At 48.4% G+C, this 25,444-nt stretch overlaps 1 protein-coding gene across 1 annotated transcript in view; it reads left to right on the forward strand.

The window, feature by feature from the left end:
- The window catches only part of LOC144598283 (uncharacterized), a 209,539-nt gene that overhangs the window by 59,148 nt on the left and 124,947 nt on the right, over nt 1-25,444 (forward strand). Inside the window, exon 6 of the mRNA XM_078408248.1 lies at nt 21,804-21,977. Within this exon, the coding sequence (XP_078264374.1) occupies nt 21,804-21,977 (174 nt within the window). The remainder of the gene's footprint in view (nt 1-21,803; nt 21,978-25,444) is intronic.

Here is a 25,444-nt window from a genome sequence, read left to right on the forward strand (position 1 = left end):
CATTGCGAGAGGATTTGAGTTTAGGAGCGAGGAGGTCCTTCTGCAGTTGTACAGGGCCCTGGGGAGACTGCACCTGGAGTACTGTGTGCAATTTTGGTCTCCTAATTTGAGGAAGGACATTATTATTATTGAGGGAGTGCAGCGTAGGTTCACCGGGTTAATTCCCGGGATGGCGGGACTGACATACGATGAAATAATGGGTTGTCTGGGCTTGTATTCATTGGAATTTAAAGGATGAGAGGGGATCTTATAGAAACATATATTATTCTTAAATGATTGGACAGGCTCGGTGCAGGAAAATGTTCCTGATGTTGGGGGAGTCCAGAACCAGGGGTCACAGTTTAAGAATAAGGGATAGGCCATTTAGGACTGAGATGAGGATTTTTTTTTTCACCCAGGGAGTTGTGAATCTGTGGAATTCTCTGCCACAGAGGGCAGTGGGGCCCAATTCACTGGATGTTTTCAAGAGAGTTGGAATTATCTTGTACTTCTGAAAATCCTGATACACCACATCCATTGGATCTTCCTTATTTATTCTACCAGTTACATCCTCAATAATCACCAATAAAATTTCAAACCTAATTTCCCTTTCTTAAACCTTTGCTGTCTAATCCCAATGATCTTTCACAAGTGCCTAGTTCCACATCCTTTTTAATATTGTTGCCAAAACTTCAGTACTTAAATAATAATTCTGGCAAACAGGGATGTGCTGGGAACAATATTTAAAGAACAATGGACAGATGTGCAATCACAACCTATCCCAATAATGCCCGGGACTTTCATATGTAGAAAGACTGGATAGACTGGGCTTGTACTCGCTGGAATTTAGAAGACTGAGGGGGGATCTTATAGAAACATATAAAATTCTTAAGGGGTTGGAGAGGCTAGATGCGGGAAGATTGTTCCCGATGTTGGGGGGGGGCCAGAACCAGGGGTCACAGCTTAAGGATAAGGGGGAAGTCTTTTAGGACCGAGATGAGAAAACATTTCTTCACACAGAGTGGTGAGTCTGTGGAATTCTCTGCCACAGAAGGTAGTTGAGGCCAGTTCATTGGCTATATTTAAGAGGGAGTTAGATGTGGCCCTTTTTGCTAAAGGGATCAGGGGGTATGGAGAGAAGGCAGGTACAGGCTACTGAGCTGGATGATCAGCCATGATCATATTGAATGGCGGTGCAGGCTCGAAGGGCCAACTGGCCTACTCCTGCACCTATTTTCTATGTTTCTATGTTTCTATGTTACTGACATCAGTTGATCAGGCCGAGCTGGAAACTGCGCTGAGTTCCAACTTGAGGGTTCGTGTGTGTTGGTCCAAGGTCCATACTGGCGGAGGCACCCCAAGATACTTGTTTCCATAGCCTTTTTTAGTTCTCCCTCAAACACATATGCAGACTTTATGCTCACACATGTACAATGTTTCTCAAGGTGATGTCTTGTCTGATTTTTTTTCTAAGTTCAAGGTCAGAGCTGGGAAACACATAACTCCTTCCTAATTCACATCACTTCTTATCACATTAAATTAAGCATCTAACCAAAGCTTGGGATTCTGTACACTGACCATCTTGCCTGTTTATTCTCCAACAACTTTTAGCCTTTAGATAATCGCCAATGTCCTTACCTCCCTTGTACATTAGATGTCATTGGTGGCAAACTGATTCTTTGCCATCTATATCAGCTTTGTTCACACATCCACAAGATTCATGAGCTAGATTTAGCTCTTGGGGCTAAAGGAATCAAGGGATATGGGGAAAAAGCAGGAACGGGGTACTGATTTTAGATGATAGCCATGATCATATTGAATGATGGTGCTGGCTCGAAGGATTGAATGGCCTACTCCTATTTTTCTATGTTTCAGTGTCTTTTACCCTGAGTAGGGAAATCAATAGACAATAGACAATAGACAATAGACAATAGGTGCAGGAGTAGGCCATTCAGCCCTTCGAGCCAGCACCGCCATTCAATGCGATCATGGCTGATCACTCTCAATCAGTACCCCGTTCCTGCCTTCTCCCCATACCCCCTCACTCCGCTATCCTTAAGAGCTCTATCCAGCTCCCTCTTGAAAGCATCCAACGAACTGGCCTCCACTGCCTTCTGAGGCAGAGAATTCCACACCTTCACCACCCTCTGACTGAAAAAGTTCTTCCTCATCTCCGTTCTAAATGGCCTACCCCTTATTCTTAAACTGTGGCCCCTTGTTCTGGGCTCCCCCAACATTGGGAACATGTTATCTGCCTCTAATGTGTCCAATCCCCTAATTATCTTATATGTTTCAATAAGATCCCCCCTCATCCTTCTAAATTCCAGTGTATACAAGCCCAATCGCTCCAGCCTTTCAACATACGACAGTCCCGCCATTCCGGGAATTAACCTAGTGAACCTACGCTGCACACCCTCCATAGCAAGAATATCCTTCCTCAAATTTGGAGACCAAAACTGCACACAGTACTCCAGGTGCGGTCTCACCAGGGCCCGGTACAACTGTAGAAGGACCTCTTTGCTCCTATACTCAACTCCTCTTGTTACGAAGGCCAACATTCCATTGGCTTTCTTCACTGCCTGCTGTACCTGCATGCTTCCTTTCATTGACTGATGCACTAGGACACCCAGATCTCGTTGAACTCCCCCTCCTCCTAACTTGACACCATTCAGATAATAATCTGCCTTTCTATTCTTACTTCCAAAGTGAATAACCTCACACTTATCTACATTAAACTGCATCTGCCATGTATCCGCCCACTCACACAACCTGTCCAAGTCACCCTGCAGCCTTATTGCATCTTCCTCACAATTCACACTACCCCCCAGCTTAGTATCATCTGCAAAACCAGAGGACATAGGTGAGGGGGGAATAATTTAATAGGAACCCGAGGGGTATCTTTTCCACACAGAGGGTGGTGGGTACATTTCCTCTAATTGCAATTTAACTTGTAACCTAAGATGTTAACCTGAAGCAGGGGTCCCGACCTGAAACGTCACTTATTCATAATCTCCTGAGATGCTGCCTGACCTGCTGAGTTACTCCAGCACTTTGTGTGTTTTAAAAAAACCCAGCAGCTGCAGTTCATAGAAACATAGAAAATTGGTGGAGTAGGCCATTCGGCCCTTCGAGTTCCTTGTATCTCCAATAGTGACCCCTTGTTCTGGAATCTCAGCCGGGGAAACCATCCTACCAGTCGAGCTCTGAGAATTCTGTAAGTTTCAACGAGATCGTCTCACATTCTACGAAGGTCTCGTCGTGCCTAGTTGATCCAAGTTGACCCTATGTTGAAATGTACGGAATGGTGAAAGGCTTGGACAGAGTGGGTGTGGAGAGGATGTTTCCACTAGTGGGAGAGTCTAGGACTAGAGGTTATAGTCTCAGAATAAAAGGATGTTCCTTTAGGAAGGAGATGAGGAGGATTTTCTTTAGTCAGAGGGTGGTGGGTGGTGACTCTTTGGAATTCTGCCACAGAATGCTGTGGAGGCCAAGTCAGTGGATATTTTTAAGACAGAGATAGATAGATTCTTGATTAGTTCTGGTGACAGAGATTATGGGGAGAAGGCAGGAGAATGGGGTTAGAAGGGAGAGATAGATCTGAAGAAGGGTCTCGACCCAAAACGACAGCCATTCCTTCTCTCCCGAGATGCTGTCTGACCCGCTGAATTACTCCAGCATTTTGTGTCTACCTACGATAGATCAGCCATGATTGAGTAGACTTGTTGGGCCGAACGGCATAATTCTACTCCTGTCACTTATGACCTTTTGACCAACGATTCCTTGTGTGACTCTGCCACAAATGAGGGAGTTAGTCTTCACTGAGATCCCTCCCAAGCATCATTTCTAAGGTAAAGGAACCAAAACTGTCCACAATACACTATCACAACGTTGAAAAAGCAATTAGACAGGTACACGGACAGGACAGGTTTAGAGGGATATGGACCAACTGCAGGCCAGTGGGTCTAGTGTAGAAGGGACATGTTGGACGGTGTGGGCAAGTTGGGCTGAAGGGCCTGTTTCCGCGCTGTATGACTCTGAGTCTAACACAGTTTGGAGGTTGAGGGGGACTTGATAAGTATACATAATTATGAGAGGCGTGGACAGTGAGAATCTTTTTCCTAGAGTGGAACTGTCTGACACTAGAGGATAGTTAAAGGTGAGAGGGGCAAAGTTTGATGGAGATATGGGGGTGTTTCTTGACACAGATGTGGTGGGTGCCTGGAACGCGTTGCCAGGGGTGGTGGTGGAGGCAGATACGATAGTGGTGTTTAAGAGGCTTTTAGATAGGCACGTGGAAGTGCAGGGAACGGAGGGATACAGATCTTCTACAGGCAGATGAGTTCAGCTAGACATCATGGTAGACACAAAAAACTGGAGTAACTCAGCGGGTCAGGCAGCATCTCTGGAAAGAAGGAATGGGTGATGTTTCGGGTCAGTCTGAAGAAGGATCTCGACCCGAAACGTCACCCATTCCTTCTCTCCCGAGATGCTGCCTATCCCGCTGAGTTACTCCAGCTTTTTGTGTCTACCTTCAATTGAAACCAGCATCTGCAGTTTTTTTCCTACTCAACTAGGCATCATGTTCGGGTCGAACATTGTGGGTCGATTGGCCTGTTGCTGTGCTGTCCTGTTCTTTGTACTGATGCTCTCAGGGCATCTCACCAAGGTCCTGTGCAATTGTGGCAAGGGTTCCTTGCTCCGAAACTTAAATTACTGGCAAAGAGACCAACATAAATTTATGATTCATATTCAGCACGGAAACAGGTCCTTCGGCCCAACTCGTTCATGCAAACAAGATGCCCCATCTAAGCTTTACACATTTGCCCATGGTTGGCCCATATCCTTCTGAACCTTTCCCATCCATGTACCTGTGTAAATGCTGTTTAACTTGTTGTAGAACCTATCTCATCCTCTGGCAGTCTGTTCCATATACCCCTTACGTTGTATGTGAAAAAGTTGCCCCTCTAAAAGGATTGTGCATTTCCCGTATCTATTCCCCACATGATGTATTCAAGAGAGAGTTAGATTTAGCTCTTAAGGCTAAGACAGAATCAAGGGAAATGGGGAAATAAGCAGGAACAAGGTACTGATTGTGGATGATCAGCCATGATCATATTGAATGGCGGTGCTGACTCGTACGGCCTACTCCTGCATCTACTCTCTATGTTTTAATGATCTTATACACCTCTACAAGATCACCCCTCAGCCTCCTGCGCTCCACGGAATAAAGACCTAGTCTGCCCAACCACTCCCTATAGCTTGGACCCTCGAGTCCTGGCAACATCCTTGCAAATCTTCCCTGCATTCTTTCCAGCTTAATGACATCCTTCCTACAGAAGGGTGACCAAAACCGAACACAATACTTCAAATGTGGCCTCACCAACGTCTTTAATAATAATAATAATATTCATTTATTGTCATTGCAACGAGTACAACGAAATTAAAAAATAGCCAATCCTGACGGTGCGTAAAAAACATATATGCAATAAATGCAAAAACAAATAAATACAATTATATTAAGTACAAAAGTTTTAACAGTGTTGCCTAGTGCAGAAGGTAGTGTTCAGTTCTCGTATGGCCCTGGGGTAAAAACTGTTCTTAAGTCTGTTTGTTCGGGATTTGATCGACCTGAAACGTCGACCAGAGGGCAGATGAACAAACAGACGGTGGCCGGGGTGGGATGGATCTTTTATTATTTTGCCTGCTCTACTGAGGCAGCGTAGGCTGAACAGGTGCCTCATGGAAACCTCACGTCCCAGCTTCTAGCTCACACGGCACACCACATCACTCCTGTGTGCTAGACCCAAATCCCCCAGCTATCTCACGCTGACTGGATATTTCTCAACTTGTGCGGACTCTGTGTCTCGGTCTTTCGTTGTACAGCCCTCGCATTTATCCAGCTCCAGACCCCACTGGCCATTCCAACAATAATCCAGTTATTTGCTCCAAATCCCAGGGAATGCTGTCAATCAATCCCCAGCCCATCAGCAACATATCCAGGAGAAATACACAGCTGCCCCCTCCAGGCACACAACTGGTGCCAACGCCAGTCAGCCACATCGTAGCCCAAGGAATGCCAGTCCCTCTGCTGCTCATAGACGCCTTGCATTCACCAACCGCTTCCAGTGGTCCAACTGACATCAAGTCACAAAGAAATCTGCAGGCTCAGCGTTCTTTACAATCCCCACTTTGGGAAGAACAGTACCTCGTATTCTGTTTGGGTTTCGGTTTATTATTGTCACGTGTACCGAGGTAAAGTGAAAAGCTTTGTTTTGCATGCCTTACTTCAAACTTCACTTTAGACTTTAGAGGTGTACTGTGGAAACAGGCCCTCAGGCCCCTCGGCCCACCGAGTCCATGTCATAGAAACATAGAAAATAGGTGCAGGAGGAGGCTATTGGGCCCTTCGAGCCAGCACCGCCATTCATTGTGATCATGGCAGATCATCCACAATCAGTAACCTATGCCTGCCTTTTCCCCATATCCCTTGATTCCACTAGCCCCCAGAGCTCTATCTAACTCTCTTTTAAATCCATCCAGTGAATTGGCCTCCACTGCCCTCTGTGGCAGAGAATTCCACAAATTCATAACTCTCTGGGTGAAAAAGTTTCTTCTCACCTCAGTTTTAAATGGTCTCCCCTTTATTCTTAAACTGTGTGGCCCCTGGTTCTGGACTCCCCCAACATTGGGAACATTTTTCCTGCACCTAGCTTGTCCAGTCCTTTTATAATTTTATACATTTCTATAAGATCCATGTCGACCAGCGATCACCCTGTACACCAGCACAATCCTGCACACGAGGACCAATTTACAATTTACAGAATCCAATTAACCTACAAACCTGCACGTCTTTGGAATGTGGGAGGAAACCGGAGCACCCGGAGAAAACCTATGCAGTCGTAGGGAGAACATACAAACTCCGTTCAGACAGCGCCCGGAGTTAGGATTAAACCCGGGTCTCTGGCGCTGTGAGGCAGCAACTCTACCGCTGCGCCACCGTGCCGCCCTAAGAAGATAGTATTATTTGCTATCCAAAAAGATCAGATAAAACTTTACATAATTACACTCAATCAGTCTGAAGAAGGGTCTCAACCCAAAATATCACCTATCCATGTTCTCCAGAGATGCTGCCTGACCCGCTGTTACACAAAATGACACAAGGTGCAGGAGTATTAACCAGTATCTGCAGTAGAGGTAGAGCAAAGGGGGAGATACAGAGTGCAGAATATAGTTCGCAGCATTATCATATCATATCATATCATATATATATATACAGCCGGAAACAGGCCTTTTCAGCCCACCAAGTCCGTGCCGCCCAGCGATCCCCGTACACTAACACTATCCTACACCCACTAGGGACAATTTTTACATTTACCCAGCCAATTAACCTACATACCTGTACGTCTTTGGAGTGTGGGAGGAAACCGAAGATCTCGGAGAAAACCCACGCAGGTCACGGGGAGAACGTACAAACTCCTTACACTGCAGCACCCGTAGTCATGATCGAACCTGAGTCTCCGGCGCTGCATTCGCTGTAAAGCAGCAACTCTACCGCTGCACTACCGTGCCGTAGTAATAATAATAATAATAATAATATATCTTTATTGTCACTGTACAAGAACAACGAGATTAAGATTGCAACCATATCGATGCTATAAAACTAAATAAATAAGGTAAAAAATAAAAATAAAAAAGGTAAAAGTACAAATAAGTCCATGTACACTGAGGTTAAAATTTACAGCAGCTGGCACAGTGTTGTGATAAAGTCATTTCTGCCAGATGATTATGGGGGCAAAGACAGATTCTGGGGGGCTTAGCAGACTCAGTCAGAACAGCTATAGCTCTAGGGTTAAGCTATTTCTCAGTCTGGAGGTGCGGGCGTAGAAGGCCTTCTAACGTCTGGCAGATGGAAGTAGTTCAAACAGACGGTGGCACGGGTGTGTGGAGTCCTTGCATATGCTGGTGGCTTTCCTGAGGCAGCGTGCGTGGTAGATGTCCTCCAGGGCTGGGAGCTATATCCCAATGATCTTCTGTGCCCTGGAGACGACCCGCTGAAGAGCTCTCCTATCCTCTGCCGTGCAGCTGAGATACCACACAGAGATGCTCTCTGCGGTGTAGCGGTAGAAAGTCACCGGCATCTGTTGGGGCAGACCAGCCTTTTTCAGCGTCCTGAGGAAAAAATACCCATTGCTGTGCTTTCTTGACCAGCGCAGCGGTATTAGTGAACCACGTGAGGTCCTCTGAAATATGTGTGCCCAGAAACCTGAAGCTGGACACTCTCTCCACTCTGTCCCCGATGATGAGGACTGGAGCGTATTCCTCATCCTGTGACCATCTAAAGTTGATGATTAGCTCCTTGGTCTTGGTTGTGTTTAGGGACAGGTTGTTCTCTGAGCTCCAGCCCGCCAGGTTCTGCACCTCCACTCTGTGGGCTGATTCATCGCTGTTGGAGATCAGCCCGATCACCGTTGTGTCATCCGCAAATTCGATGATGGTGTTGGTGACGAATGCAGGAACACAGTCGTGTGTGAGGAGGGAGTAGAGGATGGGCCTCAATACACAACCCTGTGGTGTGCCAGTACTCAGGGTGGTAGTGGAGGACAGGTGGAGGCCCAGTCTCACTGCCTGAGGGCGCTCCATCAGGAAATTCAGGATCCAGTTGCATAGTGAGGAGCTGAGGCCTAGCTGGTGGAGTTTGGAGCTTGGTGGGGATGACAGTATTGAAGGAAGGGCTATAGTCCACAAATAGCATCCTCACGTATGTGCCCTGTCTCTCCAGGTGAGTCAGGACGGTATGAAGAACCAGAGAGATGGTGTCCTCTGTAGATCTATGTGCTCTGTATGCGCACTGATGTGGTCCAGTGAGGCAGGGATGAAGGCTTTGATGTGGGAGAGGACCAACCTTTCAAAGCACTTCATAATTATCGGTGTGAGGGCAACTGGACGGTAGTCGTTCAGATTGCTGATGTTTGCTTTTTTCGGCACCGGCACTATGGTGGCCGACTTCAGGCACTTTGGGACCATTGCCAGAGATAGAGACAGATTGAAGATCCTTGTAAATACCTCAGCAAGTTGGTCAGCACAGTCCTTATGTACCCGGGCGGGCCTGCAGCCTTGCGTGGATTGACCCTCTGCAGTGCGCGCTGTACGTCATGTGTGCTCAGCGTGAGAACCTGTTCATCCCCCGTGGCCGGGACTTTTCCACTCATGTTGTTGTTGCCGGTTTCAAAGCGAGCAAAGACGGTGTTGAGCTCGTTGGCCAGTGTGACACCACTGTGGAGGCAGGCAGGGTTGCTCTTGTTGTCAGTGATAGCCCTGATGCCTTGCCACAAGCTTCTAGTGAAGTGGTCTTGCACACGTTGCCTGTGGAAGTCTTTGGCCTTTTTTATGTCTTTTTTTCAGGTTTTCAGACCTGGCAACACTGTTTGCTGAAGTGTAAGCGGATTTAAAGGCATTATTGTGTGCTCTTAAAAGATTTTGTACCTCTATGCTCATCCGCGGTTTCCAATTTGGAAACATATTTATTTTCTTGTCCACCGTGACATTCTCCACACAGTTGTTGATGTAGAAAAGCACAGTGGACGTGTACTCCTCCAAGTCTACCTCTGTGCCTGTTATGCAGACAGGTCCCAGTGGGTGTGATCAAAGCAGTCCTGGAGTTGTAAGGTGGCTTCCTCAGGCCATATTTTGACTGACTTTATTGCAGGTTTGGTCTTGTGGATGAGAGGTCTATATGCTGGCATCAGGAACAGTGGAAGGTGGTCAGATTGTCCCAGGGGTGGGCAGGAGAGAGGTCTGTATGAGTCTTTGACGTTTGTGTACACTTTATCCAGCGTGTTTGAGCCCCTGGTAGTGCACTGCACATGCTGGTGGAATTTGTGGAGCGCAGCTCGAAGGTCGACCTGGTTAAAGTCCCCTGCAATAATGAAGATGCCGTTTGGGGTGAGCATCCTGCTGTTTACTGATGGCTGAGTGCAGTTGTAGCGCATCAGTTCCACAGACAAAGTCCAATGTCCACAATGGGGTAGAGGTGAATCGCACAGTGCCCTAGCTTATGGAAGCCTGATAACAGAGGGGAAGCTGTTCCTGAGTCTGGTGGTGCGCGCTTTCAAGCTTCTGTATCTTCTGCCAGATAGGAGCAAGGAGAAGAAGGAATGACCGGGGTGGGACAAGTCTTCGATTATGTCAGCTGCATTTCTGTGAAGTGTAGATGGAGTCAATGGTGGGGAGTGTTGTGTGTGTGATGGACTGGGCTACATCTACAATGGTGGGGAGTGTTGTGTGTGTGACGGATTGGGCTACATCTACAATGGTGGGGAGTGTGGTGTGTGTGATGGACTGGGCTACATCTACAATGGTGGGGAGTGTTGTGTGTGTGACGGATTGGGCTACATCCACATCTCTGCAATGTCTTGTGACCAAGCTGTGATGCAATAGACAATAGGTGCAGGAAGAGGCCATTCGGCGCTTCGAGCCAGCACCGCCATTCAATGCGATCCTGGCTGATCATCCACAATCAGTACCCCGTTCCTGCCTTCTCCCCATACCCCCTGACTCCGCTATCTTTAAGAGCTCTATCTAGCTCTCTCTTGAAAGCATCCAGAGAATTGGCCTCCACTGCCTTCTGAGGCAGATAATTCCACAGATTCACAACTCTCTGACTGAAAACCCGACAGTATGCTTTCTACAATGCATCTGGAGAAGTCTGTATTAAGTTCTCCAATTCCAAACAATAACCCCCTGCCACCTTCACTTTCCCCCACCCCAATGCTCACAGAGATTTCCCCACTATCTCTCACCACCCCTGTCAAACTATTCCTTTCTCCTCATCCGTGCTCTCATCTCCCATCCAAAAGGTGATGTGATAGGGGCAGTATTAGGCCATTCGGCCCATCAAGTCTACTCTGCCATTCATTCAAAGAAATTCCTGCTCATCCTTCTTAAAGGAACATCCTGTAATTCTGGGTCTAAGACCTCTGGTCCCCTTCTATCCCCCTTCTATCTCTTCCCCATGTCCACTTCCACCCATATCCCTTCCTCCAGCTTCACATTTTACTCTTCTGCTTTCCTTATCTGATACCATTTTGTCTCCTTTGCATTTCTCACCCATCTGACAACTACGCTCCACCCCACCTGCCCTCACCTGTATCCAAGTATCACATACAAAACATAGAAACATAAAAAATAGGTGCAGGAGGAGGTCATTCGGCCCTTTGAGCCAGCACCGCCATTCATTGTGATCATGGCTGATCATCCACAATCAGTAACCCGTGCCTGCCTTCTCCCCATACCCCTTGATTCCACTAGCCCCTAGAGCTCTATCTAACTCACTTGCCAGGCTTTGGTCCCCCCCCCCCCCCCCCCCCCTCCCTTTTCAAGCTTTCTCCCCCCCTACTCCTTCAGCCTGAGAAAGGGTTGTGGCCTGAAACATCAAATGACGTTTGACGTCCCTCCACAGACGCTGCCTGACCCGCTGGGTCCCTCCAGAACTTTGTGGTTGCTCAGGATTCCCTAATGCTGTTTCTTGTGTCTCACATTGGGAAAGCCTTCCAGAAATTAATGTGAGTTTTGTATGTGCAGGAAGGAACTGCAGATGCTGGTTTAAACCGAAGATAGACACAAAAAGCTGGAGCAACTCAGCGGGTCAGGCAGCATCTCTGGAGAGAAGGAATGGATGACGTTTTGGATCGAAACCCTTCTTCAGACGGGTCTCGAGAAGTCTGAGTTACTCCAGGTCTTTGTGTCCACCTGAATTTTGTATTGCTGGTTCGTATTCAAAAATACCAAGGGATGCATGAGACATGATCTGCTGCTTCATACTCCGTTGTGTGACTGATTTATTTGTGCTGTTTAGATCACATTTATCGATATTGAACATAGAACAGTATTGCACAGGAACATGCCCTTCGGCCCACAATGTCCATGCTGAACCTGATTCCAAGTTAAAGTAATCTCCTCTATCTGCACATAATCCATATCTATCCATTTCCTGCATTTCCATGTGCCTGTCTAAAAGTCTCTTAAGAGACTCTTAACGTTGACCTCTTAACCACGATCGTATCTGCCTCCACCACCATGGGCAGTGTGTTCCAGCTACCCACCACCCTCTGTGTAGACTGGTTGCCCACAGGGGCCCAGGGATGTGAGGAAGAATGTATTTGCCCCAGAGGTGTTGAATCTGGAATGGGCTGTCTGATGGGGCGGTGGAAGCAGAGACTTGCACCATTGGAGAAGTACGTGGTGAGCACTAGTATCGCCGAGGCAGGGAGGATTACGGGCCGAGTGTGTGTGTGAATCGGACGTGTAGGCGAGTCCAACGGCCAGTTCATAACTCATGATCAGCGGTTGTTCGAAGCCAGTACGACTGTCCTCTCCATAGGGTTGGACGCCTGTGCGTGACTTTGTTTAACGTGGGGAGACTGGTGCACAGACAGCCACCACATGGTCCTTGACAGATCTGGGTCAGGATCTGGGCGTGGAGTCCAAGTCGTCCGAGGACCTTTTCTGCTGCAGCCTTCATCCGCCTTCCCAGCCATTGTGACGCTCCACTAAAGTCAACCATCATCCTCCGCCAGTTCCACCGTTGAGGTCTTGGTTGGGTCGCTCTTTGTCAGGGACCTTACCCTCGACCTTACCGCCATGGGTGACCCTACCAGGAGCGTAGCTCCAGGCGGCATCGCTCTCAGGATCTCAGGATCACACGAGCTTCTCCACCATGACAAGGTGACAATCCACGGAGAAGAGTTCATAAGTGATAGGAGCAGAATAAGGCCATTCGGCCCATCAAGTCTACTCCGCCATTCAATCATGACTCTCTGCGACCCTCTGTGGCTCCGGTTTCAACATACTAGGAGCATGGAGAACCAGCTGGGAACAGACATCGCCACCTCCTCAATTCACTGTCGCACCGAACACCACAGCCCCACCCGGCTCGACATGCCCCGCGAAGAGTGGGTCGCCCTGAACCGGCTCCGCACAGGGGTCGGCCGGTTCAACGCCAACATGCATCGTTGGGGGTTGCGTCCATCAGCAGCCTGCATGTGTGGAGCAGACCAGCAAACAGCGCAGCACGGCATGTCCGACTGCACTGTCCTCCGTCCCCCTGGTGGAGGGGTCGACCTCACGGCCCTCGACAACAGCACATTGCACTGGCTACAGCGCCTGGAGGGCGTTACATAACTCCTGCTGCCTCAAACGCAAGATGAAGAATCATGGCTGATCTATCTCTCCCTCCTAACCCCATTCTCCTGCCTTCTCCCCATAACCCCTGACCCCCGCACTAATCAAACATCTATCAATCATTTCCTTAAAAATATCCATTGACTTGGCCTCCACAGCCCTGTGTGGCAATGAAATCCACAGATTCACCACCCTCTGACTAAAGAAATTCCTCCTCATCTCCTTTCTAAAAGTGCGTCCTTTTATTCTGAGGCTGTGCCCTCTGGTCCTAGACTCTCCCACTGGTGGAAACACCCTCTCCACATCCACTCTATCCAGGCCTTTCACTATGCGGTACGTTTCAATGAGGTTCCTCCTTGTCTGGGCCAGTGCCCAGTGCCACATGGACATGATGATGATAATAATAATAATAATAATAATAAGTACTTTATTTAACGGGGAAATTTGCAGGGTTACAGCAGCAAAGTGGTAGCAAAAATAAATAAGCATTCATTAAAAAAATAAGATAACGATAATTATCTTTATTCACTGGTCTGCTGGGAGCGGTGCTGATTGTGATGGGCCACAGCCACAGGGTCTGTTTCTGTACTGTACGACCCAATGAGCAAACGAACGGCAAGATCAAATGGGCTCCTTCTGTGAAGTAATTGGATACATCAGGGCAGTCAGTCACATTTCCCACCTGCATTTATTATTTTGTAATTTAGTTTATTGTCACGTGTACTGAGGTACAGTGAAACACCTTTTTTTTGCGAAAAGACTATACACTTTCCATGATTACAATCGGGCAATCCACAACGTACAGTTAAAGGTACAACATTTAGTGCAAGATAGGATATTAAAGTCCAAACGTCTCCAATAAGGTAGACGGGAGGTCAGGACCGCTCTCTAGTTGGTGAGAGGACGGTTCAGTTGCCTGATAACAGCTGGGAAGAAACTGTCCCTGAATCTGGAGGTGTGCGTTTTCACACTTCTGTACCTCTTGCCCGATGGGAGAGGGGAGAAGAGAGAGTGGCCGGGGTGAGACTGGTCCTTGATGATGCTGCTGGCCTTGACGAGGCAGCGTGAGGTGTAGATGGAGTCAATGGGAGGGAGGCTGGATCGTGTGATGGACTGGGCTGCGTCCACAATTCTCTGCAGAAGAAACATCACTCTATATTTAGTTCAGTTTAGTTTCTGGCCACGTGTACTGAGGTACAGTGAATAGCTTTTCTTGTAGTGTGCTATCCATTCAGCGGAAAGACAATACATGATTATAATAGAGCCGTCCACAGTGTACGGATACAGGGAAAAGCTTCCATGCCAGGGGATTGGGTCAGGGGTCCTCCAGAACAACCCCTCCCCTCCTACCCCGGCCCTATATAAAGCAGGGGGGTTGGATATTCCTGCAATCCCTTGGGTCGTTCCCCACTTACTGCCAGGACAGTTCGATGGGTCATGTCACCATCCCGCCCGCCCTGGTTAATCACAGCCGAGTGACGGAGACATTCCACAGCGGTGATGTCAGGTCATGAGCCAGGATCTCTTACATCCGCAGATACTTTAATAGCGCACGATATAAACCCTGTTTATTTCTCTGTGGTGTGTGATGTAAAATAATTAGTGTTGCTGTTCCTGGCAGCTGATGTGATCTGCTGATTGACCTTCAGTCTGGGAACCAGCCTGTAACCCAAGCTGCACAGAAACCCAACACCGACCAGGATGGGTAATACAGTCTGACAGTCTCCCGGCACGGAAACTGGCCCTCCAGCCCAACCCAACCAGACAACCAAGATGTTGGGCGAGTCCAGAACCAGGGGCCACAGTCTAAGAATAAAGGGGAGGCCATTTAAAACTGAGGTGAGAAGGAACTTTTCACCCAGAGAGTTGTGAATTTGTGGAATTCTCTGCCACAGAGGGCAGTGGAGGCCAATTCACTGGATGAATTTAAGAGAGAGTTAGATGGAGCTCTAGGGGCTAACGGAATCATGGGACGTGGGGGAAGGCAGGCACGGGTTACTGATTGTGGATGATCAGCCATGATCACAATGAATGGCGGTGCTGTCTCAAAGGGCCAAATGGCCTCCTCCTGCACCTATTTGCTATGTTTCTATGCCCCGTTCAAGCCAGTCTCATTTGTCTGTGTTTGGCCCATATCCTTCTGAACCTTTCCAAGGAATAAAGTCCTAGACTGCCCAAACTCTCGCCATCTCATGTCCTGGCAACATCGTTTTAAATCTTCTCTGTACACTTTCCAGCTTAACAACAGCCTTCCAAAAGCAAGGTGACCAGAACTGAACACAATACTCTTAGTGCAGCCTCACCAATGAATTGTACAACTGTAACATAACATCTTAACGTCTATACTGAATACCCTGACTATACATAAGCATAACCTGGAAGCTGGAAAGGGTACAGAGAAGATTTACGAGGATGTTGCCAGGACTAGAGGGTGTGAGCTATAGGGAGAGGTTGAGTAGGCTGGGTCTTTATTCCATGGAGCGCAGGAGGATGAGGGGTGATCTTATAAAGGTTTATAAAATCATGAGAAGAATAGCTTGGGTTGATGCACAGAGTCTCTTGCCCAGAGAAGGTGAATCGAGGACCAGAGGACATAGGTTTAAAGGGAAGGGGAAAAGATTTCATAGGAATCCGAGGGGTCACTTTTTCACACAGAGGGTGATTGATGTATGAAACGAGCTGCCAGAGGAGGTAGTTGAAGCTGGGACTATCCCAACGTTTAAGAAACCGTTAGGTACATGGATAGGACGTTTGGAGGGATATGGACCAAACGCAGGCAGGTGGGACTAGTGTAGCTGGGATATTGTTGGCCGGTGTGGGCAGGTTCGGCCGAAGGGCCTGTTTCCATGCCGTTGTCACTCTATAACTCTATGTCCATGACCATCATACTGACAAACAAGAGTGTGGGAGTAGTAATTCACAGGATTTGATAAGGTTCCATGTGGTTGGCTGCTGTGCAAGGATAGATCGTGTGGGATCCTGGGAGAGCTGGCTGACTGGGTACTGAATCGGCTTCAGGAAAGGAAACAGGAGCGATGGTGGAAAGTTGTGTTTTGACTGGGGGCCTGTGACTAGTGGTGTGTCTCAGGGATCGGTGCTGGGCCCATTGCTGTTTGCAGTTTAATCAACTATTTGGATAAGAATGTACAAGGCATGATTAGTAAGTTTGCAGATGACACTAAAGTGCAGATAGTGAAGATGGTTGTCCAAAATTACAGCAGGATCTTGATCAGCCGGGCAAGTGGGCTGAGGAATGGTTGCTGTTCAATGCAGATCAGTGTGAGGGAGGTCTAACTAAGGCAGGACCTTCACAGTGTATGGCAGGGCTCTGGGGAGCGTTGTAGAGCAGAGGGATCTAGGAGTGCAGGTACTAGAAAGTGGTGTCACAGCTAGATAGAGTGGCCAAGAAGGTTTTTGGTACATAGGCCTTCATCAGTATTAGACTTTGGAATACAAAAAGCTGGAGTGACCCAAAAGGTCACCCATTCCTTCTCTCCAGAGATGCTGCCTGACCCACTGAGTTACTCCAGCAATTTGTGTCTACCTTCGATTTAAACCAGCATCTGCAGTTCTTTCCCACACATAGAAGTTGGGATGTTATATTACAGTTGTGCAAGATATTGGTGAGGCTACATTTGGAATGTTATGTTCAGATTTTGTCACCATGGTATAGGAAAGATGCTAAGCTGGAAAGGGTGCAGAGAAGATTGAGGGGATGTTGCCAGGATTTGAAGGCCTGAGCTATAGGGAGAGGTTGAGCAGACTAGGACTTTATTCTTTGGAGCACAGGAGGATAAGGGGTGATCTTATAGAGGTGTATAAATAGGGTGAATGCTTTAAATAGAGTGAGTCTTTTACCCAGAGTATGGGAACCAAGAACTAGAGGACACAGGTTTAAGGTGAGAGAGGAAAGATTTAATAGCAACCTGAGGGACATTTTTTAACACAGCGGGTGGTGGGTACATGGAATGAGCTGCCAGAAGAGGTAGTCGAGGCAGGTATTATAACAACATTTAAAAGACATTTGGACCAGTACATGGATATGAATGCTTTAGAGGGATATGGGCCAAACACAAGCAGATGGTACGAGTGTAGATGGGGCATTTTGGTTATTGTGGGCAAGTTGGCCGATGGACCTGTTTCCATGCTGTATGACAATAACTCTATGACTGAGACAGCACCCAAGAGTCACCATATTTCCAGCACCCACTTGTACGAATCAAGTCTTGCAGTTTTGCTCTCCAAATTTGAGGAAGGATATTCTTGCTATTGAGGGCGTGCAGCGTAGGTTTACTAGGTTAATTCCCGGAATGGCGGGACTGTCGTATGTTGAAAGACTGGAGCGACTCAGCTTGTATACACTGGAATTTAGAAGGATGAGAGGGTATCGTATTGAAACATCTAAGATTATTAAGGGGTTGGACACGTTAGAGGCAGGAAACATGTTCCCAATGTTGGGGGAGTCCAGAACCAGGGGCCACAGTTTAAGAATAAGGGGTAGGCCATTTAGAATGGAGATGAGGAAAAACTTTTTCAGTCAGAGAGTTGTGAATCTGTGGAATTCTCTGCCTCAGAAGGCAGTGGAGGCCAATTCTCTGAATGCATTCAAGAGAGAGCTAGATAGAGCTCTTAAGGACAGCAGAGTCAGGGGGTATGGGGAGAAGGCAGGAACGGGGTACTGATTGAGAATGATCAGCCATGATCACATTGAATGGTGATGCTGGCTCGAAGGACCGAATGGCCTCCTCCTGCACCTATTGTCTCAGTCCAAAGTTGTAAACATAGTTGTAAGTTGTAAGTTGTAGACTTAAGAACAGTTTTTACCCCAGGGCCATACGAGAACTGAACACTACCTTCTGCACTAGGCAACACTGTTAAAACTTTTGTACTTAATATAATTGTATTTATTTGTTTTTGCATTTATTGCATATATGTTTTTACGCACCGTCAGGATTGGCTATTTTTTAATTTCGTTGTACTCGTTGCAATGACAATAAATGAATATTATTATTATTATTATTATATGGATTGTTACCTTGGTCATAAAGGCCCGTGGTCAGCCTCCCTGCCCGGGGCTCCTCTCACAGCTGGTCTCAGCTCCCCCAGGGCATCTCCCAGCCCGCTCAAAGGCACCACTGCCACGATGAACCATGTACCTGCCTCAACTACCTCCTCCGGCAGCTCGTTCCATACACCCCCCACCCTCTGTGAGAAACAGTTGCCTGTTAAATGTTTCCCCTCTCACCTTACACCTATGTCCACTGGTTTTTGATTCCCCCACCGAGGGTTAATGACTGTACATTGACCCTGTCGCTCTCTTGATTTTATACACCTCTATAAGATCACCCCTCATCCTCCTGTGCTCCAAGGAATTGTCAATAGACAATAGGTGCAGGAGGAGGCCATTCGGCCCTTCGAGCCAGCACCGCCATTCAATGTGATCATGGCTGATCATTCTCAATCAGTACCCCGTTCCTGCCTTCTCCCCATACCCCCTGACTCCGCTATCCTTAAGTCCTTGCCTGATCAACCTCTCCCTATAGCTCAGGCCCTCGAGTCTCGTAAATCTTCTCTGCGCCCTTTAATAGTTTAACGACATAATCTCCGTTGCCTCCAGAATGGAACACGGGGCTTTGCAGAGAATGATCGTCCCTAATCCAGAAATTGGCCACCTGCCACTTGTGCCACTGCTCCATGATCCAGGCTGGGGCAGTGGTGTAGGAAGGAACTGCAGATGCTGGTTTACACCGAAGATAGACACAAAATGCTGGAGTAACTCAGCGGTACAGGCAGCATCTCTGGAGAGAAGATATAGGTGGCGTTTCGGGTTGAGACCCTTTTTCAATGTTCATACTACTGGGGTGTAAGCTACCTAAGTGAAATATGAGGAGCTCTTCTTCCAAGCTGGGCCTCACTCCAACAGTAGAGGAGGCTGAGGACAGAAATGTCAGTGTGGGAATGGGAGGGGGAGTTAAAGTGTTTGGCAACTGGGAGATTGCGTAGGCCAAGGTGGACTGAGCGGAGGTGTTCAGTGAAACGATCGCCGAGCCTGCGCTGGGTCTCACTGATAAACACGAGTCCACACCTGGAACAGCGGATACAGTAGATGAGGTTGGAGGAGGTGTAAGTGAACCTCTGCCTCATCTGAAAGGACTGTCAGGGTCCTTGGACAGAGTCGAGTGAGGACGTATTGGGACAGGTGTTGCGTTTCCTGCATTTGCAGGGGAGAGTACCCAGATCAGCTTGTCGGCACTGGGCCTGTACTCGCTGGAGTTTAGAAGGATGAGGGGGGACCTCTTTAGCCACAGGGTGGTGAATCTGTGGAATTCATTGCCACTGAAGGCTGTGGAGGCCAAGTCAGTGGATATTTTTAAGGCAGAAATAGATAGATTCTTGATTAGTACAGGTGTCAGGGGTTATGGGGAGAAGGCAAGAGAATGGGGTTAGGAGGGAGAGATAGATCAGCCATGATTGAATGGCAGAGTAGACTTGATGGGCCGAATGGCCTAATTTTACTCCTACCCCTTATGAACTTATGATCTGGACTTACCCCTCATGATCTGGACTTTTATAGACAATAGGTGCTGGAGAAGGCCATTCGGCCCTTTGAGCCAGCACCGCCATTCAAAGTGATCATGGCTGATCATGCTCAATCAGTACCCCGTTCCTTCCTTCTCCCCATACCCCCTGACTCCGCTATCCTTAAGAGCTCTATCTAGCTCTCTCTTGAATGCATTCAGAGAATTGGCCTCCACTGCCTTCTGAGGCATAGAATTCCACAGATTCACAACTCTCTGACTGAAAAAGTTCTTCCTCATCTCCGTTCTAAATGGCCTACCCCTTATTCTCAGTGTCCAGCGATCCATCGACCTGAGACCAATAAATAAAGAGCAGTGGCACCCTCTGCTGGCTAACATCTCCAACTCGGATTCAGATTCCTCCAGATCCTACAGCCTCTCCCCTCTCCCTCCCCTCTTTCCCTTCCCCCTCTCCCTCCCCCCCCTCTCCCTCCACCCCCCCCACTCCCTCCCCCCCCCTCTCTCCCTCCCCCCCCCTCTCTCCCTCCCCCTCTCTCACTCCCCTCTCCCTCCGACAGACCGCTCCCAGGTGCAATCGTTGCAAATGGGAACTGGAAACTTTGGGTCAAGAAGGAGATGTGGGTGTGCATGGCAGTTTTGGTCAGCAGCTTAGTCTTTAGAGAGGCAGCATGGATGTAGGCCCTTTGGCCCGTTGAGTCCACGCCGACCATCCATCACCCGTTCACGTTAGTTCTATGTTATTCCACCTTGACATCCACTCGCTACACACTGGGGGAAATTTACAGAGACTAATTAACCTACAAACCCGCATGTCCTTGTGATGTGGGAGGAAACCCACACGGTCAAAGGGAGAATATGCAAACTCCACATAGACAGCACCCAAGGTCAGGAACAAACCCGGGTCCCTGGTGCTGTGAGGCAGTAGCTCCATCTGCTGCGCCACCGTGCTGCCTTATTGAAGATGAGAACTGAAAAGGAAAGAAGGCGTATGGTACGCTCTCCTTCATCGGTCGGGGATTGAGTACAAGAGTCAGGAAGTCATGATGCAGCTCCACGGGACTTTGGTGGGGCTGCATTTGAAGGATTGCGTGCAATTCTGGTCACCCCCATGCAAAAAGGGTGTGGACTTTTTGCCCCCTCGACTCAATACAGGTGGTGGGAGAGAGGAGGATGATGGCAAAATTAACATCACTGCTGGACAACGACCTCCACTCCATGCAGGACACTGTCACTGCACTGAGTAGCTCCTTCAGTGACAGACTCCTTCACCCCAAGTGCGTGAAGAAGAGATATAGGAGGTCCTTCCTTCCCGCTGCTGTGAGACTGCACAACCAGCACTGCTCCCAGCAGATGAGTCAACAATAACAGTTAAGGAATACAATTTATCCTTGTCTTTACTTTTATTTATAATGAATGTTGAAAGGCTGGAGCGATTGGGCTTGTATACACTGGAATTTAGAAGGATGAGGGGGGATCTTATTGAAACATATAAGATAATTAGGGGATTGGACACATTAGAGGCAGATAACATGTTCCCAATGTTGGGGGAGTCCAGAACAAGGGGCCACAGTTTAAGAATAAGGGGTAGGCCATTTAGAACGGAGATGAGGAAGAACTTTTTCAGTCAGAGGGTGGTGAAGGTGTGGAATTCTCTGCCTCAGAAGGCAGTGGAGGCCAGTTCATTGGATGCTTTCAAGAGAGAGCTGGATAGAGCTCTTAAGGATAGCGGAGTGAGGGGGTATGGGGAGAAGGCAGGAATGGGGTACTGATTGAGAGTGATCAGCCATGATCGCATTGAATGGCGGTGCTGGCTCGAAGGGCTGAATGGCCTACTCCTGCACCTATTGTCTATTGTCTATTGTCTATGATCTCTTGCTATCCACTTTGCTGCTGTAACACTGTAAATTTCCCCGGTGTGGGACGAATAAAGGAATATATTATTATTATTATTATTAATAAACTGAACAGAAACTGGTTACAGATGGGAATGGTGGGGACGAGTGGCCGTCCCTGCGCAGGCGCACGGGGTGGGGGGGGGGGGGAGAGCGCGCGGGGTTCGGCGATCGATCTCACGGTCTGCGTCATTGGCGTCACTGTCCGTCTCAGCGAAAGTGTGCGTGCGTGCGTGACGTCACTGGGCGTCAGCACGCGTGTGCGCAACCTCGCTGGACGTCACCGTGCGTGCGCGCGCGCGTTCACGGCGGCGGGAGGAGAGGGAGCGGAGCGGCCTCGGACGGCAGAGCAGAGCAGCGGCGACCACGACCACGACCACGGGGGGAGGTAGGAGCGGACCGGGGAACAGCCGAGCCGACCGCCCGGCCCCGAGGAGGGAGAGGAGTAAAAATATGGGCTGGCGGGGGAGGGAGCGGCGTGGCGTCTGCAGCCCGGGACACGGCAGCTCCCTGGCTTCTAGAACCTTCGACAAGATGGCGGCCGCGCCGGAGGCAGCAGGGAACTGCTCGACCGCCACCCCCCCCCCCCCACTCTCAATCCACACCTCTCTACCCCCCCCCCTCAACCTATTCAACCCTCATCCGTCCCCCCTCAATGCAGCTCTTCCCAAATCCCCCCCTCCAACTTCCATTCCTGCATCCTCTCCACCCCCCCCTTATCACCCAACCCCCCTCCCCTCCATCCCCCCCTCCCCTCCATACCCCCCTCCCCTCCATACCCCCCTCCCCTCCATCCCCCCCTCCCCTCCATACCCCCCTCCCCTCCACCCCCCCTCCCCTCCACCCCCCCCTCCCCTCCACCCCCCCCCTCCCCTCCATCCCCCCTCCCCTCCATACCCCCCTCCACTCTCTCTTCAATCCCCCCCTCCCCTCCATACCCCCCTCCACTCTCTCTTCAATCCTCCCTCCCCTCCATCCCCCCCTCCCCTCCATACCCCCCTCCACTCTCTCTTCAATCCCCCCTCCCCTCCATACCCCCCTCCCCTCCATACCCCCCTCCACTCTCTCTTCAATCCCCCCTCCCCTCCATACCCCCCTCCCCTCCATACCCCCCTCCACTCTCTCCTCAATCTCCCCTCCATCCCCCCTCCCCTCCATCCCCCCCTCCCCTCCATACCCCCCTCCACTCTCTCTTCAATCCCCCCTCCCCTCCATACCCCCCTCCACTCTCTCCTCAATCCCCCATCCCCCCTCCCCTCCATACCCCCCTCCACTCTCTCTTCAATCCCCCCTCCCCTCCATACCCCCCTCCCCTCCATACCCCCCTCCACTCTCTCCTCAATCTCCCCTCCATCCCACCCTCCCCCCAAGTCCCCTCCATCCCCCCTCCACCTTTCCCTCAATCCCTCCACTTCAATCTCCCCCTCACCACCTCTTCCCCCACAGCATCACCCCCACACACACATAGCTGTGTTGGGAACACCATGGTGTGGACTGAATTGAAATGGTTTTGCTTGCACTAAATCTCTGAATCTCAGTCCTGCGACATTGTTCCTGTTTCTGCCGCTCAGATGTCAGAAATGCTAACTTGATCTTAAATCTGTTTCTTTTCTTCACTTTATAGTTGTCACAATTCTCCTCTAATTCACCATAAACTTGGAAAAGATGGCATCCTGATCCATCGGTATTTTGGAAAAATCAAAAAGAAGAATTTCTTCTGTAGAAATATATGTCGCGTTTTGGGGGTGAATTTGCTGCAGAAGCCCATTTTAAGTTAGAACTGGGGTAATGCAGTTTGAACTTTCAGCTTGTCACTTGAGAAGGATGGACTAAAGAATTCAAGATGCATTTTTTCTTTCAGGGTGTACGTGCAAAGGAATCATCTCACTTTAATTTGACTTAAAAAACAAATCTTATACCAAAAATGGTTTAAGAGATCTCGACTTGTAATTCAATGAGCTGGTTTCTTCTGATTATGCTGGAGATGCCTTTGAGTCCAGCAGAAGCGTTCATTATTTTAGAACATGTGAGAAGGGGACTTTTAAAATGACAGGAGTGGATCACTGAGCCGAGTTTGAGGTAAAGTTATTGCGGTCATGAGGGGCAGTGGCCAGCAGAAAGCAACACTTTTAGCTGACTGCTGATGGAGACGGTGAAGACATTAGTGTGCCATTGGAGGTATACATATTTAAGGAGCAAGGCAAAGACTTATTGAAGGCAAGAAGAAAGGGGAAGACTGTCTAGCTTCCTTGGGCATTGGATCATTAAGGAACCGTGGCTGGAATCTGGAATTGGGGATGACTGGGATTGTATTTATACTTTAGAGATACAGCGTGAAAACAGGCCCTTCAGCCCACCCAGTCCACGTCAACCTGTGTTCACCCTGTACACTAGCACTACCCTACACACTAGGGACAATTTACAGAAGCTAATTAATTTACAACCATGCACATCTTTGGAGTGTGGGAGGAAACCCGAGCACTTGGAGAAAACCCACGTAGATACAGGGAGAATGTGGGAACCCCAGACAGACAACACCTGTATCAGGGTCAAACCTGGGTCCTTGGTGCTGTGAGGCAGCAACTGTGTCACTGCTGCCCCAAGATTTGCTCATCTTTTATATCGAGATTGGGTCTAATTGGTTGTAAAATCTACAAAAATAAAGGTTACTAATGGGGGGGGCAAAAGGAATGAGAGGGTACAGTTTTGTTGTCACGTGTACCGAGGTACAGTGAAAAGCTTTGTTGCGTGCTAACCAGTCAGCAGAAAGACAATACATGATTACAATCGAGATATTTACAGTGTATAGATACTTGCTAAGGGAATGACGTTTAGTGCAAGGTGAAGCTAGCAAAGTCCGATCAAGGATAGTCCGAGAGTCACCAAAGAGGTAGATAGTAGTTCAGCACTGCTCTTTGGTTGTGGTAGGATGATTCAGTTGCTTGAGAACAGCTGGGAAGAAATGGAATCTGGAGGTGTGCCTTTTCACACTTCTGTACCTTTTGCCTGATGGGAGAGGGGAGAAGAGGGAGTGGCCAGGGTGCGACTCGTCCTTGATTATGCTGCCTTGCTGAGGAATCCATAGAAGGGAGGTTGGTGGTGTGTAAGCTTAAGCTGAGGAGGGAATAACTGTGTTGTTGATATTGTTGTGATATTGAACTTAGCAGATATAATTGGACCTGATCTGAATAAAGACATGATTCGGCAACTCTTGTTCACAAGGGTGTGATAAAAGATCTTGAACAAGCATTACCTGGTAGTTCCATCATGAGCCAATAAGATATGTTCTTGGACAGACAGCAGTGAATGCTGTGTGAGCTAGAATTGAGATCATGTCTGCTATTCCATCAGGAGGTATTTAATGAGCAGTTGAGATGAAACATTCAGTTCACTGTAAATATGAATGCCAGCTGCCTTGCAGTCTGAAGAAACAGATCTAGAAAGCATTTAAGTATTATAATCTGTTTCTAATTTGTCTCTGAATGATTTTCAGTCTCTTATTACATTTATCAACACACCATCCTGAAAGCCAAAGATAATACACATTGTATTTCATGGAAGCAAGAATGGATTTTGCAACAGTGCAAGTTTAATGATTTCTTGTGGTGTTGAGGTGATAGGTCAAAAAGGCCAGCGCAATGATGAAGATAGTAGCTAGTTTATTATCCTCACATGTACCGAGGTACAGTGAAGAGCCTTATTGTTGCATACTATCCAGTCAATAAAAATACTATACATGATTACAGTCAAGCCGTAAACAGTGCAGATGCAGGATCAAGGGCGTAACATTTAGTGCAAGGTAAAGTCCAATTAAAGATTGTCCGAAGGTCTTAAATTAAGTAGATGATAGGTCAG

The sequence above is a fragment of the Rhinoraja longicauda genome, chromosome 1 (genome assembly GCF_053455715.1).
Source record: "Rhinoraja longicauda isolate Sanriku21f chromosome 1, sRhiLon1.1, whole genome shotgun sequence".
Taxonomy (NCBI): domain Eukaryota; kingdom Metazoa; phylum Chordata; class Chondrichthyes; order Rajiformes; family Arhynchobatidae; genus Rhinoraja; species Rhinoraja longicauda.